Source organism: Acanthochromis polyacanthus, chromosome 17, assembly GCF_021347895.1.
Source record: "Acanthochromis polyacanthus isolate Apoly-LR-REF ecotype Palm Island chromosome 17, KAUST_Apoly_ChrSc, whole genome shotgun sequence".
Lineage (NCBI taxonomy): Eukaryota > Metazoa > Chordata > Actinopteri > Pomacentridae > Acanthochromis > Acanthochromis polyacanthus.
The window spans coordinates 12,064,193-12,082,793 of NC_067129.1; the positions used below are offsets into that span (position 1 = coordinate 12,064,193).

The 18,601-nt window shown below is 40.1% G+C and overlaps 1 protein-coding gene across 3 annotated transcripts in view; it reads left to right on the top strand.

Moving 5' to 3' along the window:
• Positions 1-18,601, top strand: part of cadm2a (cell adhesion molecule 2a) — a 218,956-nt gene that overhangs the window by 149,798 nt on the left and 50,557 nt on the right. For 2 of the 3 annotated variants that reach the window (XM_051937234.1, XM_022207754.2), the window contains 2 exons: positions 227-253; positions 14,175-14,324. In XM_051937234.1, coding sequence (XP_051793194.1) covers positions 227-253; positions 14,175-14,324 — 177 coding nt within the window. Of the gene's footprint in view, positions 1-226; positions 254-14,174; positions 14,325-18,601 lie in introns of those variants that run through there. The other variant, XM_051937235.1, reaches the window with a different exon arrangement.

The following is an 18,601-nucleotide window of genomic DNA, read 5'->3' on the forward strand; positions in this document are numbered from 1 at the left end:
GGATAAGAGGTGGGGGGTGGGGGGGGTTCAGGATTCGTGATTGACATTCAAGATAAAGACGATGCTGTTTCTGCATATATGCGACAGATTCAGACACGCTGTTCTTCCTGCAGCTATCTAATCGGTTGCCCTGTCTTCTGTCTTTGTCCTTTCCCTCTCTGTTTTCTGACATCTACCTGTCTTGCTGTCCATCCACCCCCCCTCTTTGTCTACTTGGGGACTCCAGTGATGGCTTCAAAAGGCAAAGTTCGAGGTGAGTCGCTGGTGCTGCTGCTGCTGCTGCTGCTACTGCATCTCCTGCTGCTGCTGCTGCTGCTGCTGCATCTCCTGCTGCTGCTTTCCTCGCTGTGCCTCTCTGTGTTACAAAACTAGCATCATAAATAGGAATTTGCTATTTTATTTTCGAAATTTATTGACTTAGATTTTAGTAGCTTGCTCGTATTCTCTTGTTTTTCTTTTTTGCACTGCTTTTCTCTTATTTCCAGTAGAGTCATATTGTCATTTGTGTAAGACATTTTTTTAAGGGTCAGAGTGTTTTTTAACATTCTTGTCACACAGCAATTTAAAATTTCATTTCAGCTTTCAAATACACTTTTTGATTTAATGTGATTTTTGATGGGTTTTGGTAAACACACAAAATTACAGTACGCATTAATTGCCCACTTGTCACTACCCAAACAGCGGAAACATGGCTCAGTGGGAATTGTGAATGGTTTGTCGAGGTTTAAAATTGTAGATCTACTGCTCTTTAAAGCTTGTCATAGTGTCAACATAGATTTTCAGATTTGCTAGTAAGGGATTTAAAGCTCATAGAAACTAAAAGGACAGTCTGATGTCATAAGATTAATAATCAAGTATTCAACGGTGTGACATTGTCCTTTACCATTGCCAGGTAGTGGAAAGGTGGCAGTAAATTGCAAAGATCAAAATCTTCTCTGTCATTCTCTATGTCTGCAAGATGGCAGTGAGGACGGATTATAGATCAGAGAGACTCGGAGAGGAAAGGCAGAGTGTTTATTTGAGAGGAGATAACCTGATGTCATTCCGTGTGCTTCAGTAAATATGCTTCTGAAAAAACTAAGAATTTCGTCAACCATGATTATAATCTCCTTCTGTTTAGTTACCATCCTTGGCTAATGATTACAGACATGCAATGCAGTCGCTTCCTGAGCAGAGATGTGATCATGAGTCAGATGAGACGATTGAATATCTGCAAACCGGGGCACACCGAACAAACCTGCTGTACGTACGAATTCAATTTCAATAAAGGATGATTGAATTGAATGCAGGCTTTTTTTCATCATTGATGGATTTGATGCAGTTATTATACATACTGTCTGCTCCTTAAACAATCATAATCTGAGCCAAATTTTGAAATAAAACTAGCTGATGTTGAAAATGCCTCGTACTATGCAAAGATTTTGGGCACTTTAGATGATTAGATTAGGGCAGAGCCGATCAGTTCCAAATTTATTCCGCAGCATGGCAGTGACCCAAAAAGTACAGCCAGAACCAGAAAGAACAATCCTCAGCAGCAAGAAGAACAAGGACTCCTGCAACAGATGGTGTGGCCCCCACAGAGCCCCGATCTCGACATCATAAAGTCAAGCTGGAATTGCATGAATACACAGAAGCAATTGAAACAGCCTAAATCCGCAGAAAAACTATGACAAGTTCTCCTAGTTGTTCAGAACAAGTGAATTAGAGCTGGTGCTGTTGGTGGTCGCACCAAATATTGATTTGATTTTTCTGTTTACTCCACTCTGTATGAAATTAATTGATAAATAAGGATTCATTATTTCTGCTGCTTTATATTTTGTAAATAGTTTATCAGTATGAAAGCGCCTCATGTAAATATCTTGATCAGAATCAAGAAGATCATCAAGAATAAAATGCCGTCTCGTCATCAAACAAAACAATGTTATACTTCTTCCAATTATTTTCTGCTTTAAGAAAATCTATTCTTTTCTGCACAAGTCAGTCCATGGTTTGTTGTTCATGAGCACCCCTTTTATCCACATGTTGCATCTTTCCTAGTGTTCCTGCTTGTGTTTTAGAAGGTGATGCAACTGTTGCACCCCAGAAACAAACAATAGTAAACCAGTACTGTAATTACAAATGCTCGAAGCAAGGGGTTTTTTTGGTTTTTTTTTTTCAAAAGCTCACCGGTCGTTGTGTCATAGATTTCATACATTGTTCGTGCCACAAAACAAAATATTGTCTCCCTACAATACAGTGCTCGGCAGGAGCTATAGTAGCTAGCAGCATCATCAACACTACATTTCCCCTCCACACATCAATCTAGTCTTTTCTCATTTTCCTGCTCTGTCTGAATTTGAATTCATTTAAACCACCTCGCTCCCCATCCAGCAGCATGTGTCTGACTGTAACATCTTTGTCTCCCTCTTTTCTTTAAAGGCTACCTTATCCTGACTATCATCGTTTTCTATCTTACTGTGACAGTATAGGAAATCCATTGCACTCTTAATAGGGGAACAGAAGGTGTGTAGATCAGAGTCAAGCACATGTCTCTGTCCTGCCTCTCTTACCCTTATAATGAGGCTATTGGTAGAAAAACATAACAAGCCAGATAAGATTCACGCTGATCAGTGGGCGGATAAAGGCTTAACTCACCTCAAAGTGTCGGTTCATCAGTATGTATGTGTGTGAGACAGAAGGAGTGAGTGGCTGGTGAAGGGTGGCTTTACTCTTTTGTAAATGTACATATAGTATAACATCAAGAGCATCTTCAAAACATGAGCTTTCTTGTCCTTCTACCTTTTTTCCTTCATTTTTTCTTCTGGTAAAGGATTAAATTACAGTCATTTTTAGAAAATGTGACCGGCAGCATATTGCCTATAGGGACACAAATGAGCATGAGAAGGGAAAAAATAGAGGTAACTGCAACATGTGGCACATGTGCAGCAGGTGTATGTATGCAAAACACAAACGTACATTTAACCTGTGCCTTTAAAATTGTGCTAAATATGAATTGATGCATGGTATTTTTCATCCGTGGCACTTAGAGTCCCTTATATGAAACACAAATATACACTGATGAGCCAAAACATTATGCACACCTACTGATGAAGTGATTAACGTTGATTATTTTGTAACAGCGATTGCCTGTATGTAAAAAAAAAAAAAAAAAAAAAGTACAAGCATTCTGTGATGTTACCCACAGGTTTCCTGATGAGCGATTTTGAAGCTCAGTGTGATGTCTTCAGCCGTATTGGCAGTCCTTGATTTGTTCAAAAAATGAGCTAAAATGAGTCATGCAAATGTCCCGGGGTCATGGACTGTTCAATGACAGCACCTACGCGTCACTCAAAGTGACCACATCCTTGCTTGTGTATAGCTTTAGCTCTTAAAACATTTTTAATGGGTGGCATATAAAGCATGTCACCAATCATCCAGGTTTCGTGAAAAGGAAAGTTGGTTATAAAGATAAATGCAGTTTTTGTGCCGGGGTGTAAATATACTTATTTCTGCTGTGAAGTTGGGCACTTTAACATGACGGCGCACCTAACTGACTGGCTTTTGGAGCCAACCTCAAATGGCCATTCAAGGAATTGCAGTTTTTGGCCCTGGAGGTTGCCACGTGGTACAAATGGTCTGTGTCAATGTCTGGGATATAATAGATGGTAGATAAAGAGTCAGTTGTAATAGAATCACAGTGGTATTGGATGCCCAATGCTAATTTATGTGTGAGGACAATGAATGCTAAACCTATGGAGGAATATTTGAGTATCCAATGGCTGATTTTCTGCATGCATAATATCTTTTCCAATGAAAACAAAGTTTTTTTCCTTTCCTTTTGAACATTTGAAAATGTATTTGGAGCTGCAGTGTTTGTTATTCACCAAATAACTGTACAATAATAGCCTCTTTACTCAGTTTTCCTAATTTCTCTTGTCAGTCTCCCCATGCAGCAATTTTGGCAACTTGGCCAAACCAATTTCCTACACTTTCTTCATTAATCCCTTGACGTACACTGGCCTGAAAAGCGTTGATTCAATGATTTCAAATGGTTAATACATTTTTCAGAATGCCACAAACCCTGCAAAATGACTCTTTTCATTAACAGCACTGGATCCCTCTAGGACTTATAGGATCTGCTGATAATATCTTGCTACCAGATAGCACAGTGCACTTTCAGAGGTCTTGTGGAGTCCATGCCTCAGCGGGTAAGAGCAGGTTGGGAGGTGTATGGAAGACCAACAGCATATTCACCAGGCTGGCTCATCAGCGTATATACTGATAATGTGAAACAAAACAGCTACTATCTTTGGATTTTGTCATTTCTACTGCTAAGCTTTGTCTTACCTCTATTTAGGGGACAACCATGCTCCATGTTTTAGAACTACAGATGTCATAATACTGTCAAGAATGTCAGCAGGAAGTATGATATTGCTTTGGGCTCACTGAATTGTACTGCAAGCCACATCTGGATCCCCATTTTTTCAGCCTACATTTGTTAACATTTGACACGTTGTCACAATTAAGTATGTCGAGTCAACAGCAGCTCATGTTTGCAACCTATCAATAGCTGTACAGAACATTGTCACTGGGTTATTTTGATGATTAAGAATCCTGCAAACCACAGCTGAATTGATTTTACAACGACCATGTTTCTCTGTGATTTCAAAGCCCATTTACATTGATTTGGGCAGAAGAGTGACATCTTCAGTGAGTGTAGCCACATCTAAAAATATCACTATGCTCTATGTGTGTTGAGATTTGACTGAGTTATGGCTGTGAGACAGTATGATTTTGTGGGAAAATGCAGCATTTGGCCACTATGGGTTTTTAAATACCTCAGTTGCATTTACTTGAGTTATGTGTCATAACAGCTGCAGTGGTATTCTGCCGAAGCCTCTTTCTCATTTCGTCTCATGCAGCATTTTTTCCTCGCGTCTCTCACAGTTTAAATTCCTCTGCATCAAACCAGTGGTATTTTCTCGATTAGCCTATATATTCCTGCAGACTAAAATTCATTTATTTTTAACCACATTCTCTGGGAATGGTAGCGGGAAAAGGAGTATAAAGGGATAGCATGTCATTTTAAATACGCAGTCCACTCTCTCATTACTTTCAGTTGTCACACACGTTGTGAGTTTCCACACGTATTCCTTATGCTTTCAAATGTAATCATGCTTTGTTTGACCACTCTGAGGTCAGCTTTGAGAGGAGATCTGCAGCGTCAACGCTGCCATTGTGAGCCCGGACTGGGAGTTGTGGTGAAAGAGCATTGCAGCAAAGTGAGTCTGACACGAGTGAGATGATAAGAGCTGTTTTTAAAAGTAGCACTTTCTGCCCACTGAATCTTGCAGCTACCCCCTGGGGCGGAGAGCATTTCCCCCGATCACTCTTAAATGAACAGTATCTGTCAAGACATCACTGCACATTAGAAAATCACACTGTGTCATGTTGATTTGGGGAATTTGGGAATTTTTGGTGGCAGCAATGATTAGTCTGATTTCCCTCATGAATGCCATTCTAGCCTGCGATCATCCTGCTCTCACCCCATATGAAAGCATAAGAAATTTATTCCATCCTATGATAAAATTTAAAAAAAAGAAGATGAAGTCAAGCATTTTTTGGTGTTTTTCTTTTCCTCCGCATACGTTTGAGAAAAACACAATAAATCTGATTTCCAGGACCTCATGCTTTTGTGACATTTAATTTACGAAACCCACGAAGCCAGCAAGTGCGCCCTCTAATATTGCTTGGCCTTACATTTAAAGAGAGAATAGAGTGGAATATTCGAGGCTAGATATGCTGTACTTTCTGAGCCTTCTGTGTCCTCGTAATGCTCCAAATTTACCAGCTGAAGCAGGGATCTTGCTATTTCTGAAAGGACTAAACTGAAAATAACATTTAGTGTATATTTCAGTGCTCGCTTTGAGCCAGCACTTATCATTTGTTCCACAAACTATCCACGCCTGCATATAGCATACACACAAGTCTCCATAGCACAAAGAGGTAAACACAACTACACAGAGAGATGTGCTTTCACCTGTTTGTGTTTTATGCATGAATCAGGGCTGCATCACTGAAAAGCCTGTTTCCTACATGTCTGGTTAACATTTCAGAAAATGCAACCATGTGGGAAACAGGTCCTCCATCGCTATAAGGTACCATTTAAGATATGGTTCTTTTGTTTCTGCACTCTCCTCCATTGTTTTCATCGTTCTCTCTCTTCTTGCTCTCACTTACTTGTCAGAATATGTGCTTCTGTGCTTGCCTAATTCTCTTTTGCGCTCAGCTTTTTCTGCTTTTGCCAGCTGGAAGAAAGCGGTGCATGAAGTATTTATGAAGGCCAGGTTTACCTCTGTCATAAAACCATGAGATGTCTGACCTTGACTCTGAAAAGATAGCGAGATCCCTGGCCATTCTGGACTGAGCAAGCTCGAACTGAGGCAGGTTATACACAGAGAATGGGCTGAGGTTTATATCTCTGCCCTTTAAATTGATGTGGCTGAATCAAGGGCAGGAATACTGGGCAAATGATATAAGTGTCTGGAAGCATATCTGCTCACCAATTTGAAATTAGTGTGTGGGTTTGTATTAATCGGATATATAGGCTTGGCTCCTGAAAAGCAACATTGCACAAAAGTTCAGCAGTGGCAGTTTCTCTTCGGCAACAAGAAAAAAGAGAGAAAGAGATACTGCTGTGTGCTTTGGCATGTTTGTTTCTTGTAGTGCTTTGTACGCACAAGAAGGCACGATCAGAGGAGAAAGTCTTCCTCGATGTTTGTCACTACTTTAACTATGTCTGTTAACACCGTTCACACCCCAGATGCTACTGAAAACATCCTCCCCCTCAACAACAAGCCACAAAAAAAAATCCTCATGATTCCTACCATACTCTCCTCTCTCTCTCATGCCACAGTAAAACAACACGTAACTGCGTCGCGGAAAAGTTGGTGATATTTTGTTGATCTGACTCCAAGTGCTGAGTTTGGACGTCAAGTTTGTGATGGCAGCACCAACAGCTGCCCAGTCTAATTACTGTATGTAAATGACAACAGCACTGCCATAGCCAGCCGCTCTGGTGCCGGATAATTAATTTCATATCTCCAGATCAGAAATGACTGTCCTGAGGTGGTTGTATGCCAGCGCTGAATACAAAGGTAGCTCCACCCTCTGCAGGGGTTGGATTCAATTTGCTCACAGCAGGAATCTTATCACTGTCAAAAGCCCAAGTTTAGATTGGAAATGCACCCACTCTCACACATGCACGTACGCACCGAAATTAACATACAGTTCATTTGCAAACAGAAAAGGAACAAAGCGGGAAAAGAGAGGGTTTAATCACTTGAGTTACAAGAACCAGGAGGGAAAGCACCTCTGCAACCCAATTTATGGTCATTTACATAACAATATGTCAAACCTACAGTTCAGTTTATTAAAGATAACTAAACTTGAATATCCTAATCAGGCATTGTTTCCAATTCTCCCAGCTTGGTGTGTATAAATGGAACATATAACACGTTTTTAAACCACATTTTATACCACATATGTAAGCAGAAATGTAGTCAAAAGTGTACGGAGAATGAGGACAAGTCACAAATTGGTATTCAGATAGTGTCTTTGTGAGGCATATTTGCGTTTTTCATTTGCATTATAAAGTGTAACCGTGCCCCCATTCCAAAGAAAGTCAGTCTATGTAAATTGCACAGTGTTTTCATTCCACCAGATTTCACTTACGCCTCTTTCAAAAATACTTAAAAGGTAAATTCTCTCATACGCTTGTTTTAAAAAGCAGCTATATACACTTAGTGATTACCTTTTTTCATAGGAACACGCAATTTAAGTTCATATTGAAGACTGGAGGCTTGCTTTTCATGCCAGGTGTAATAGTGTTATGAAATGTTGATAAATCACATTTGAGATGCAACATGGATTAGGAATGCATGTTCACAGAAGGCGTGAAAAAAGGTTATAGCAAAAAAAAAAGAGGAAAAAACAGCGCTGTGTGTACAACATGTTCTTGAGAAAAAGGAAGGAATTTGTGCAAAAAAAAAAAGTGGGAGATAGAGTCCCAGAGAGAGGGCAGAGAGTGACGACGTCCTTGTCTGATATGTTAACTTCTGTTCCAGGAAGTTACTAAAACCTAATTTATGTTACATTAGCGGCTGGAATTGGTTCTTTCCCGGGGAAAAAAAGGTAAAATGAAATAAAACTTCCTTCCTGGGGAATTACAGCACATTTGTATTTTTATCTATTTCTGCTTTCAATATTCTGCTGATGCTCAAAACCGGCAAGGAGGCTGGAGAGCTTTTGCTCAAGGACGCCGTGGAAGGATACATGCCTGTTTGATGAATTCACACCAGCTCCTGAGATGTTCAAACTCTTGACCTTGTACCGTCTCTCCAATCACTAGGCCGCCCTGCTGCCTGACAATCTGAGATTCACTCAGTCTGAAAACGTTGTGTACCCAGCTGTGTAGCCACCTGTGTCACCTTATAGACACTAACTGGTCATGGCAAAGCTGTCATGTCCTTTGTAATCTTCTGCATATCATTCAGGATCATCTGAGTGGGGTTCATGTTCCACAGTAAGCCACTTGAGGTCAAGCTTGCAGTGTCAGAGTGTATGAGAAAGCGCCTTTCTGATTTAAAAAGTGTACTTTTTAACACAGGAATGTGTGTTCATGATACCCTTATGCTTTAAACGGTTACAATAATAATGAAAAAATCTTTCTCTCAGGCAATGCAGATCTACTTCATTAATAATTAATGAATTAAACTGACCTGCCTTATTTAATTGACATTTCTGGTGTATACAGGTTGGCTTTTATTCTTGTGATTCTGACCATTGTTCACTCTAGTAATACCATCAGTGTGCCTGCTAATTCCTCTGCAGTCCCATTAGAACTCCCACTCAAAAGCTTTAAGCAGTTCTTAGAAATGGATCACCCAACACTTAATTTTCTGAATTTCAAACAGTCTCTGGGCGTTTTTTGCTCCTGACACCTTTTTATTCGCTTTAGGCTCATTTTTCACTGCACTATAAAATCCTGCACCTCTATGAAAACAGCACAGCATTGACGAAGGGATTTTAAAAATGTATTTTGTGCAGTATGTCATAGTTATATTGCTATTTATCAAAAAGAAGAAAGCTAAAGTTGAACTCAAGTTCTTTGATTATTTATGTTCCAAAATTGAGATTAGATTTCAGAAAGTTAAAAGGAAAGGTTTTTTTTTTTTAAACTTTTTTAACAAACTTTTGTGGATGATAGAACCAAGGAAAGCAAAACAAACTATGACCCAAAATGTGCTTTTCAAGTATCCACCACCAACTTTCAGGCAGACAGACAGACACATTACGAATATGCTAACTTTTGGTTTAGCCTACAGATAGTGTGACAGCTAATCTGAACTATCTGACTAATCTGACTGAGTGCTTTCTTGTTTGTTGTTGTCTAATCATCATGTTGAGCTTTCCCAATAAATTACTTTGGTGAATATTTTTTAACAGATATAAATGAAAAAATGCTAAACTGAGACCAGTGCTGCAATAAACCGGAATTATCCTTTAAATTTGCAGTAATGTGATCCCAAGTCTGCAATTATCAGTTGTGCTTGACTGGCTTAAAAGGTGACTCCACTAATCAAACCGGCGGGCTGCCTCTATCCATTCTGTAATCCTGCATGCCCAGCCATACATCATAGCTCTACAGCTCAGTTGAGCTCCGGTCCTGGTGTAAAGGTCAGTAGCTCCAGGCTGTCCGTCTGTCTGCCTGCATCTCTCTCTTTTTCTCTGCTCCTTGAATTGCTAAATAAGAAAGGTTAGTAGACTGAGCTGTTCTTGCTTGAAAGGTCATGTAGGAGAGGAGACAGGAAGCACCCAGGATACTCTTACATTCTTATCAGTACTATTTGTCCAGTAGTTTGCTTTTGCAAAAGGCATGTTGTGTCTGAACACAGTGGAGTGTGTCCTGTGAATATCTCTACTGGCCACATAGTTGTACTGTTTCGAGATCAGTTCTCGTTTAGCAGTTGCACTTTATGTACAAATCCAAATTGCAATGGGGAAAGTCTGAGCACCCCCTAAAAAAATAAAGATTCAGCTCATCTAGAAAGCATACTAATAAGCTCTGATGTAGTGGTTTGTAAGTCTGGCTGTGGGTTTGAGGGCCACAATCAGATCTATGTTGATAAAGTGGGAGGCTATGAATCTATGTCTTAGGTGCTGAGAACTTTTGTCTTTTTTCAAGTCCACCTGAATAAAGCAAAGCTAAGTTTATCGTGTCATTACTTTCTAATGTCATGCAGATGAGCATTGTTGACCTAGCTTGGTCTCGGCATGTCAGTCAAGGCGGCGGGCAATTAAAGTGACCCCACTCTCCATGAGAGAGAGCGCACAATTGAGCAACAGAAAGGAAGTAGGATCAAGATAAACTTTAAAGACTAGGGAGCCCCAGGAGACAGAGGGAATATGAAAATGAGAGACAAAGAAAGTGGAAATGTCACCCTTCAGGGATCAGCTAGAGGAGGAAACGTGACAGAGAGAGGGAAGAATAGAGAGAAGGGAATTGAGTGGAATGGATGTGAACTGGAAAAGACAGAGCAAGAAACTGAAAGTAGGAGAAAGAGTGGAGTTGAAGTGAGGGAAGGACCTAAATTTAGACATGGAAATCAGGAGAGAACAGCTGCCTCCTTCCCTCAGGAGATACATTTAAATCAGGTCTGGGTGGCCAGAGGGGAGGATGGAAGAACCTACTCCACTGGCCAATTAGGCGCACGGAATACTGCACTCTTCTAATATAACCATCATTGTGGCCCCTTTGGCCCTCGCAGTCCCATCGGATGTGTAGCACCAGACACTGACGCAGGGCTTTGACAGAGGGATCCCCGGACTATTGTAAATTTGTGTAGGCACAAGTAGTAGAGTAGGAGAGGAGAGGAAAGAAAAAGAATTCCAAAAGACACAGTTCTATTTTTTTGTGTCTGTCCAAATGAATAAACGTACGGCAGAAACTGATACGAAAAATGGCTATTCAGCTCTGCCATAATATAAGAAATATTGGTTACAGTCATATTTACAATACAGAGCAATATGTACTATGTGTGACAAAAAGCAGACACCATTATATTCTAACACCACATTATTAGCTTCACAGCCATGTCCCAAAATATGCTGTCTCTTGTTGTGTGAACTTGTAGATGTTGTAGCTTTAGACATTCTATCAGTGACAGTCAGCATTTACAGCATAAACCTGGTGGATTTAACTGAAATTAAAACCTATGGAAGGCTGAATTAAGGTTTTGTTTCATTTTTGTGCTTGGTTTACTAGCAGTATTTCCTCAACCATACTCTTTTAACTAGCCCTACTTTAATTGCTGGTTATGTTGTATGTTGCTAACATTTTTGGGTCTATTATCCAACTCAGGGTGATTTTTATTTTATTTTATAATATTTTGTTCAGTTGTTTTATCCTATTTGAAAATTGAGAATGTGTTTCCTGGGAGTTAAAGATTTTTCCCTTCATGAATTTATGATTTTAACGTTTCTTCCATTTGAGCTGATTTAATATAGGCTCTTTTTTATGTTGTGACTCGTGGAGTTATAGATCCACAAGTGGGATGTTTGCAATTTTACGTTATACATTCATATATACTTTCACACAAATTATAGATGGTTGTACTGTAAGATGGTCTTGTTGAACCCAGTGGCCACAAAATGACATTCCTGTACAACTAAACTGCATCCTCAATTCAGTTTTATGAAGAAAAAAGGTATTCCTGCTGGATTACGTTTCTTTGTGGCATATCACAAATGCGTTTCAAAAGTAATAGAATTTTGTTGCTTTTGTTGTTGTTTTTTTACTGCTTCAATGCTTCTCGCTTACAGCCAACCAATCATATATTAAATAGAGCGAGACTTGTCACCCTAGTAACCCAGAAAACGGAGAAGGTGCTTTAAACAAGTCATGAAAATGTCATGTTTTACCCCATAACCCTGACATTCTCCTCAACATAAACATGTAATTTTGGTGCCAAACCTTAACCCAGCTCGTATCATGGAAAAATGTGTAACTAAGTGTAATATTTTTAAAGTGGTTCTATTTTCCATCACGTCAGGGATCACAGATTCAGTTCATTTAAGAATTGTATTGCAGTTCAGTTGTATACCCACGTTATTTTGTGGAGACGGGGTTGGCAGTAAAAGTCTGGATCCATAAACCATGTTTTCGAAGCACCCATTCTTCCCTGGAGACACGTGTTGCACTTTGCCATTAAATCACTCCGATTTTATGTTTCCTTGTGCGTCAAAAGAAGATCATTTAGCAAACAAACTAGTCAATTACATTGTCAGATATGAGAGAAGAGTTGACAACACAACAGGCAGGCATATCCCCCGAGTGTCTCCAGTTTCAGTGACATTTTGCAATGCTACATCCACCGCGGTAATGAACTGGAATTATATTGTGCAAAATCTCACCATTCGGTATGGCAGTTAACCATTAACTCCTCTTTGTGGCCAGCACAAAAGAAATAAAATGTATCACACCGGGCTGTACGTCGCCCCACTGTGTGAGTGAGAAAAATGAGGAAAAAGTAAGTGATTTAAAGAGAAGAAGTAATAAAGAGAGCGAGGGCAGGCGCAGGAGAACAGTAAATCGTTGGCAGATCATGCCTCATGCAAAACTTTCATGAATAAAACATATTCCTAGCCTCCCATAGCTCAGATCCATTTTTCCTCCGTTTCCCTCCTCTTCCCTCTCTATCTCTCACACGCATGATTAACCTCGGGAGGCCTTAATCAACACTGGAAATGACCCGTGCTCCTTGACTTACCTCTCTCTACCTCGCCTTCCCTCTTTCACCTCATCTTCTCTCCTCTCAGCACGTCCTTCACCGCAGGTTTCTCTGAGATGGGCTTTGCCTCACCCACCAACCCAGTAGACAAACACTATTCGAGGGTTTGTTTATCTTACCTGTGCAATAATTAACTGCTATACAGAAAATAAAGGAAAATGCGGATGATATTGACTGATATTTACTGTAGGGATATCCACTGGCTGTGATTTAAATAGATTCATGCACAGAAAAGGGACCATTGCGGCATTTTTAAACTCCAAATTTGAAAGTTTTTTTTCTTCCCTTATATATTTATATACGTGTATATATATATATATATATATATACATATATATGTGTGTGTGTGTGTGTGTGTGTTTTTCTTTTCTTCAGTCTTTTCCTGATCCTTTCCTGGAGGGATGGTGGTTTAAGACGTGAGAGTTAGCCGGGGATAAATAATCTTTCTTACCTAAGCCTTCATTCACCCAGTCTTTAAAATCTGCCCTCTGGGGGATGGGGACACGGTTAGATTTATGGTTATTATTATTTACTTGCATACTGGCTTCCTCAGCCTCCCTCACACACACATATAAACACACTAAAACTTACATATGTGCGCACACATGTTGCAAAAGGAACACGCAGCAGTGTGAGCTGTCCAGAGTTCTGAAAACTGGCAGGCTGCTATTGACAAACCAGTTGCAAAAGCGACCTGTCTATGGTGCTGAAAAGTAGCTCTGCTCAGCTTGGAGGTCACACAGAATTATATAACTCGGTGCATCTGTCTGTTTCTCCCACTGGATGCCGGCATTATGCACATCAACATCCACACATGCACGCAAGTCCACGGAGAGCAATTTTTAATTGGTCTTCCCTGTGTAGCTAAGGTGTCAGGGTTGGTACCGCAGGCTAAATGCCTCCTGTGTGTTCAATGTTAGGGTCTAATTTAGCACACAGTAGTGACTGGCCAGCCTGCCTGAACATTTGCTTTGTAATTAGGGTGTTGAGCCTTTTTTCAAAGGCATAAACCAGATTTCTTTTCTTTGGCTTGCAGTGTGAGGAGCTGATTTACTCCTCCAGTGACAGAAAAGCAGTTTCTTTATTTTATGAACATCTTTATATACCAACTGGGTAAAAATCTAATCACATTACTTCTCAGTCTACCGTCGTGGTTTTTATTTTATATGAACGTCATTATGCCGAATTGAAATTTATCAAGCGAATTTAATTACCAAAGCAACCTTACAAATCAAGCAATCAAAAATGTGCCATCTGTCTCACTCTGTGTACCTCGGTGTCTTTCTCTCTCTCTCTTTCCTGATGCATCCTCATCTCCTCTTCCTCTTCTGTGTCATGCGGCAGGTATCAGCGGCCAGTATCCTCTGGTTCAGAATGTGACTGTGACAGAGGGCGGGACGGCGAACCTGACCTGCCGTGTGGAGTATAATGACAACACCTCCCTCCAGTGGTCAAACCCGGCACAGCAGACCCTCTTTTTTGGGGACAAGAAAGGTAAGCTGAAGACACCAAGACACCAGCATTCACATGACACATGCAGCCTTTTTAAAGTATACCCCATGGTACGTTTGTGGTTCAAACAGAAATGCACAAAACAGGATTTTTCCTTTTTTTTTAAGGGTGGAGAGCAACCAAATAAATAAATAAATACCCTCCCTATCCCTATGTGTTTGTCACTTGAATAAGCTGCTGTCTTTGTTGTGTCATAGCATCTGTCCCACATTTCATGTGTTACTGTTTTCCTGTCGGTGCTCTGTTTTCACAGCAAGTGCATTCACAGTACAGAGAAACAGACACACACATGGCCAGGCCTATTTTTATGGCATCTTTAAAACCTTTCCTCTGGGGATGCATAGTATATGGCTGTGTTATTTTTTTCTTCTCTTTTTTACATTATCCTCCAACATCACAGTCACCCACGCTCACAGACAAATACACAGACACTCTGTCATGCAAGCATACCCCTCTGTGAAGGAGCACTTGATGGTCAGAATAGACATTACCAGCCCTGTTTCTGTTCTGTTTTTGCCTGAAACAGAATAACCAACGGTGAGCATTGCCTTCCATGAACAATTTGAGGGCTTCGCTGTTTCTTCATGTTTGTGCACGGCCCATTTTACTTCACTGTGAGAAGTTACTGTGTGTATTTGGATAGTTAGAAAGCAGAAATGGTGCAAATTGGTTGGATTTCTGGATGAGGGTACAAGGAGTAGGCTACTGTAGTTAGACAGAGTAGCTTTGCAGTCAAAGATGAGCATTTCCCAGCATCTCAAGAACAAGCATGATCAGAGGAAACCTTGGCTCAGGTTCCAAAGAAAAAGAAAGTGTTGGATCTGTGAAATCTGTTTCTTTTTTTTTATTTATTTTCTGTTGGCTCTCAATCTGAATTAACAGATCATACTGAAAAGTTTAAAACTGTTGTTCAGATCAAGTTAGAACATCAGAGCATCCCACACGCCCTCAAAGTTAGCAATTCACCCTGCTGTGCAAGTGCCCTTCACCGCAGTTCTGTAGTACTTAGCTCGCACTGCCTCTAGCACATACGATAGAGTACATTATGAACTAAATTTCTGCTAAAAGAACAAGCCCAATCACCCGAGCCTTACATGGTGCAGTTTAATGGCCTTGTGTATAATTGATTATGTGAGAGCATTAAACTGATTACAGATATTCAAAGGCCCATTTGCACATTTTGTTGTATAGCCATTGGCAACCGGCTGTACCTTGCTGTGCACCTGCTTAGCTATTTGGTCATGTATTATGTCCCACATCCAATGGGTTACAGACCAAAATGAAGACCACGTTATGCTGGAGCATGCTGGAGCATTTTCAGCATAACTACAGTGTAATTTTGCAGCACAAAAACATTGGCAACAAAGGTTATGTTTGTTATGAGAATTGCCTGAATGGTGCACCCTGACAGGCAAAAACAATACAGACTTCCCTGGAAAGTGGAGATTTTCCACTTCAGCACCATAAACGTGCCTAATGAGAAGGATTTCACTCATGTTTCTCCTCAAAATAAGTCCACTTGTTACAATCTGTTTACTCAAAGTCTTTGTCCAAATGTGTGGATTTTGGTGCATGTCTCAATATTTAACTGCATCACATAAATTAACATAAAATGACTTTAACTTCAGTGCTGTCTTCTTTACAGTATTAGTATGCAGCGTAGTATATAAAGTGAGTAAATGGTATTTTGTAACGTAGGACTTTAACAGCCTCATCAACCTCGCAGCCCACTCCCAGAGACAAAACAGCCCGAGAATAATGTCATCTGCAGAAAAGACTCTGAGCTCTGTATAATAAACAGTTTATATACCGGAGATCCGCATAGTCCCCACAGAGAAATTCCTTCCATTAAACGAATGCAAACCCTTGTTGTATTTGCACACATTCACAGACTCAGTGCTACACACACACACACACACACACACACACACACACACACACACACACTAACAAGCACACTTGCGCAAGCCGTGGGTGTGGTAGGAAGCCACCAGTGTTTTAATGGCTAATAAGTACAGAGGGTTTATTCGTGACCTTTCACACCATCTTCAGTAAAGTCCCCATAAAGAGGATTCATGGGTGTTATTTTGTTGGTTCATGCCTGCTGAAATGATTGTGCCCTGCGCGTCTCTCAGCTGTATTAGTCGAGTGTAATAGAGTATGAATCACACTCTCTTGTAAGTGTCTGGATTAAGCACATATGGGATTTACGCAGTCTTCTTCCATTATCCTGCTGCCCACTGGGCTTCTTGGTCCATTTGTGTAGTGATGCACCACACATGTGAGTCTGTTTCTGTCTATTTGCATGTCCGTGGCTGTGTTTGTGTGTACGTTTGCATACAGTAAATGCATGTATGCAGGTGCAAAGCATTTCCATCTTCAGCCGTCCGCCTTTTCACTTACCTTACTTTTTTTCAGAAAGAGCAGCAGTAAAAAGCTGCATTCAACATCAAATTCAACAGTTGATGTTCTCTGCAGGTTATTCCATATCACACCAGGGGTCGGGCTTGGGGGTCTATTTTATGGCATTTCCAGTGCAGGGCTGCGAGATTGGAAATGAAAAACCAGCCAAGGACTCTCTTATTATCAGGGAAGCAAAGGGATAGTACTGAGGCCCCCCCGATCTGTGTTGCTGTTTTGGGTCGGCTGTGTGTGTTTGTGTGCTCTGGGAGTTGTCTTGCTGAACGTGGCAAATTCAGATGCACATGCTGATGGGAGCACTGAGATGGTGAGTGTTTCCAAAGTGCCACTGGCAGTGTGAGAAAGGAAAGATGTCTCAGCTGCAAACGCCTTTGAGCACAGTAGGTTTCAGATTAATTTTCCTTGCTGCCTGTTGGGAGGAAGAAGATGGGGATTAGGGCAAGCACACAGTTGCTCAAAAATGCAATCCGAACTCACCAACTTTATGCATAATTTGCTCGGGTACTATTTGTGAAAAATATTTTTTTTCTCCTTCACAAAAATATACACAAAATTATTTGTGTAAGATTCACAATTGCTCCAAATATGTACAATTCTTATATATTTCTGTGTTTCTATGAGGAAAAAGTCAGCTACTTATAGAAAATGTCAGCCTATCGAAGTTCCTTTGTAGCTTAATTGAAAAGAAAATACTGATTTTTTTTTAAAATCTATACTGATTAGATTATTACAGATTTCTGTATACGTGGGCATCAGTCCAAAAGTCAAAATGTTTGCTGTCGAATTCATCAGATAGCTGTTGTGTCATGTCACAAAGGAGTGTCACTTACTGTCTTTATTAAAGCCAGCCGTGGAGCATTAGCATAAACATATTTCTCTTTCAAAGACAAATGCGGCCACTGACTCTGTTACACTCCTTTGAGTGGTGCCAGTTTCGCGGCTGTTGTTGTTTAATGTCAAGACTGAGACTCACCTCTAAGACGTTTAGCCGGATGAAAGGGACTCCTCTTGTCTCCCGTCCTCTCAAAGGTGCCGGCTGTGAAGACTTGTTTGAATTTCAAATCAGTCATTGTCCCAAAAGTAGCCAATTTTGTCCTTTCCATCACTTACCACTGAGGGACTTAAGCTGTGCTTTGACAGTGAGAGAGAGATGAGCACTGGGCAAGAGGGATTCTCTCTTTTATAAGATTCAAAAGAGGCTAATATCTCTGTACAAATTGCTCTTTTGGTTTCATGTAATTCAATACTTGATAATAGCTTTATTTCCTGGATGGAGAAATTGTGCAATGACGCATAATTACAATTTATTCGTTATTCCCATACTAGAAAGAGCCCATGTATAATTACTTTCCTGGCTAAATTTGCAGGCCTATATAGTGGACTCATCAGCGCTATTATGTGCTAGAACCAGCTAAGGTATGACATTTAAATCAACTCAGTATGATTGTTGGAACTTCCCAACACTTTTCCGTACAATTTCTTCTTTTACACCTACACTACGAATCAAAAGTTTGGAAACACCTTCTCATTCGATGTTTTTTTATTTAATTATTTTATACGTTACAGATTATACCGATGACATCAAAACTAAAAGAATACGTATGGAATTATGTTGTAAACAAAAAGAGTTACTCTTCAATATTCATTAATAGTGTAGAAAATAATACAAATAAGTAAAAAGCACAAAATAAGAAGTTGTGTCCAAATTTTTATCAATGGCATATATCTGTATTTTAAATTTCGACCTGCTGCAGTCCAACCAATGCTGGATTTTTGGAGAAAGGTACATTTATTTATGTTCTCGGAATTGATTTTATAAAGCAGTTAGAAAGTTCCCA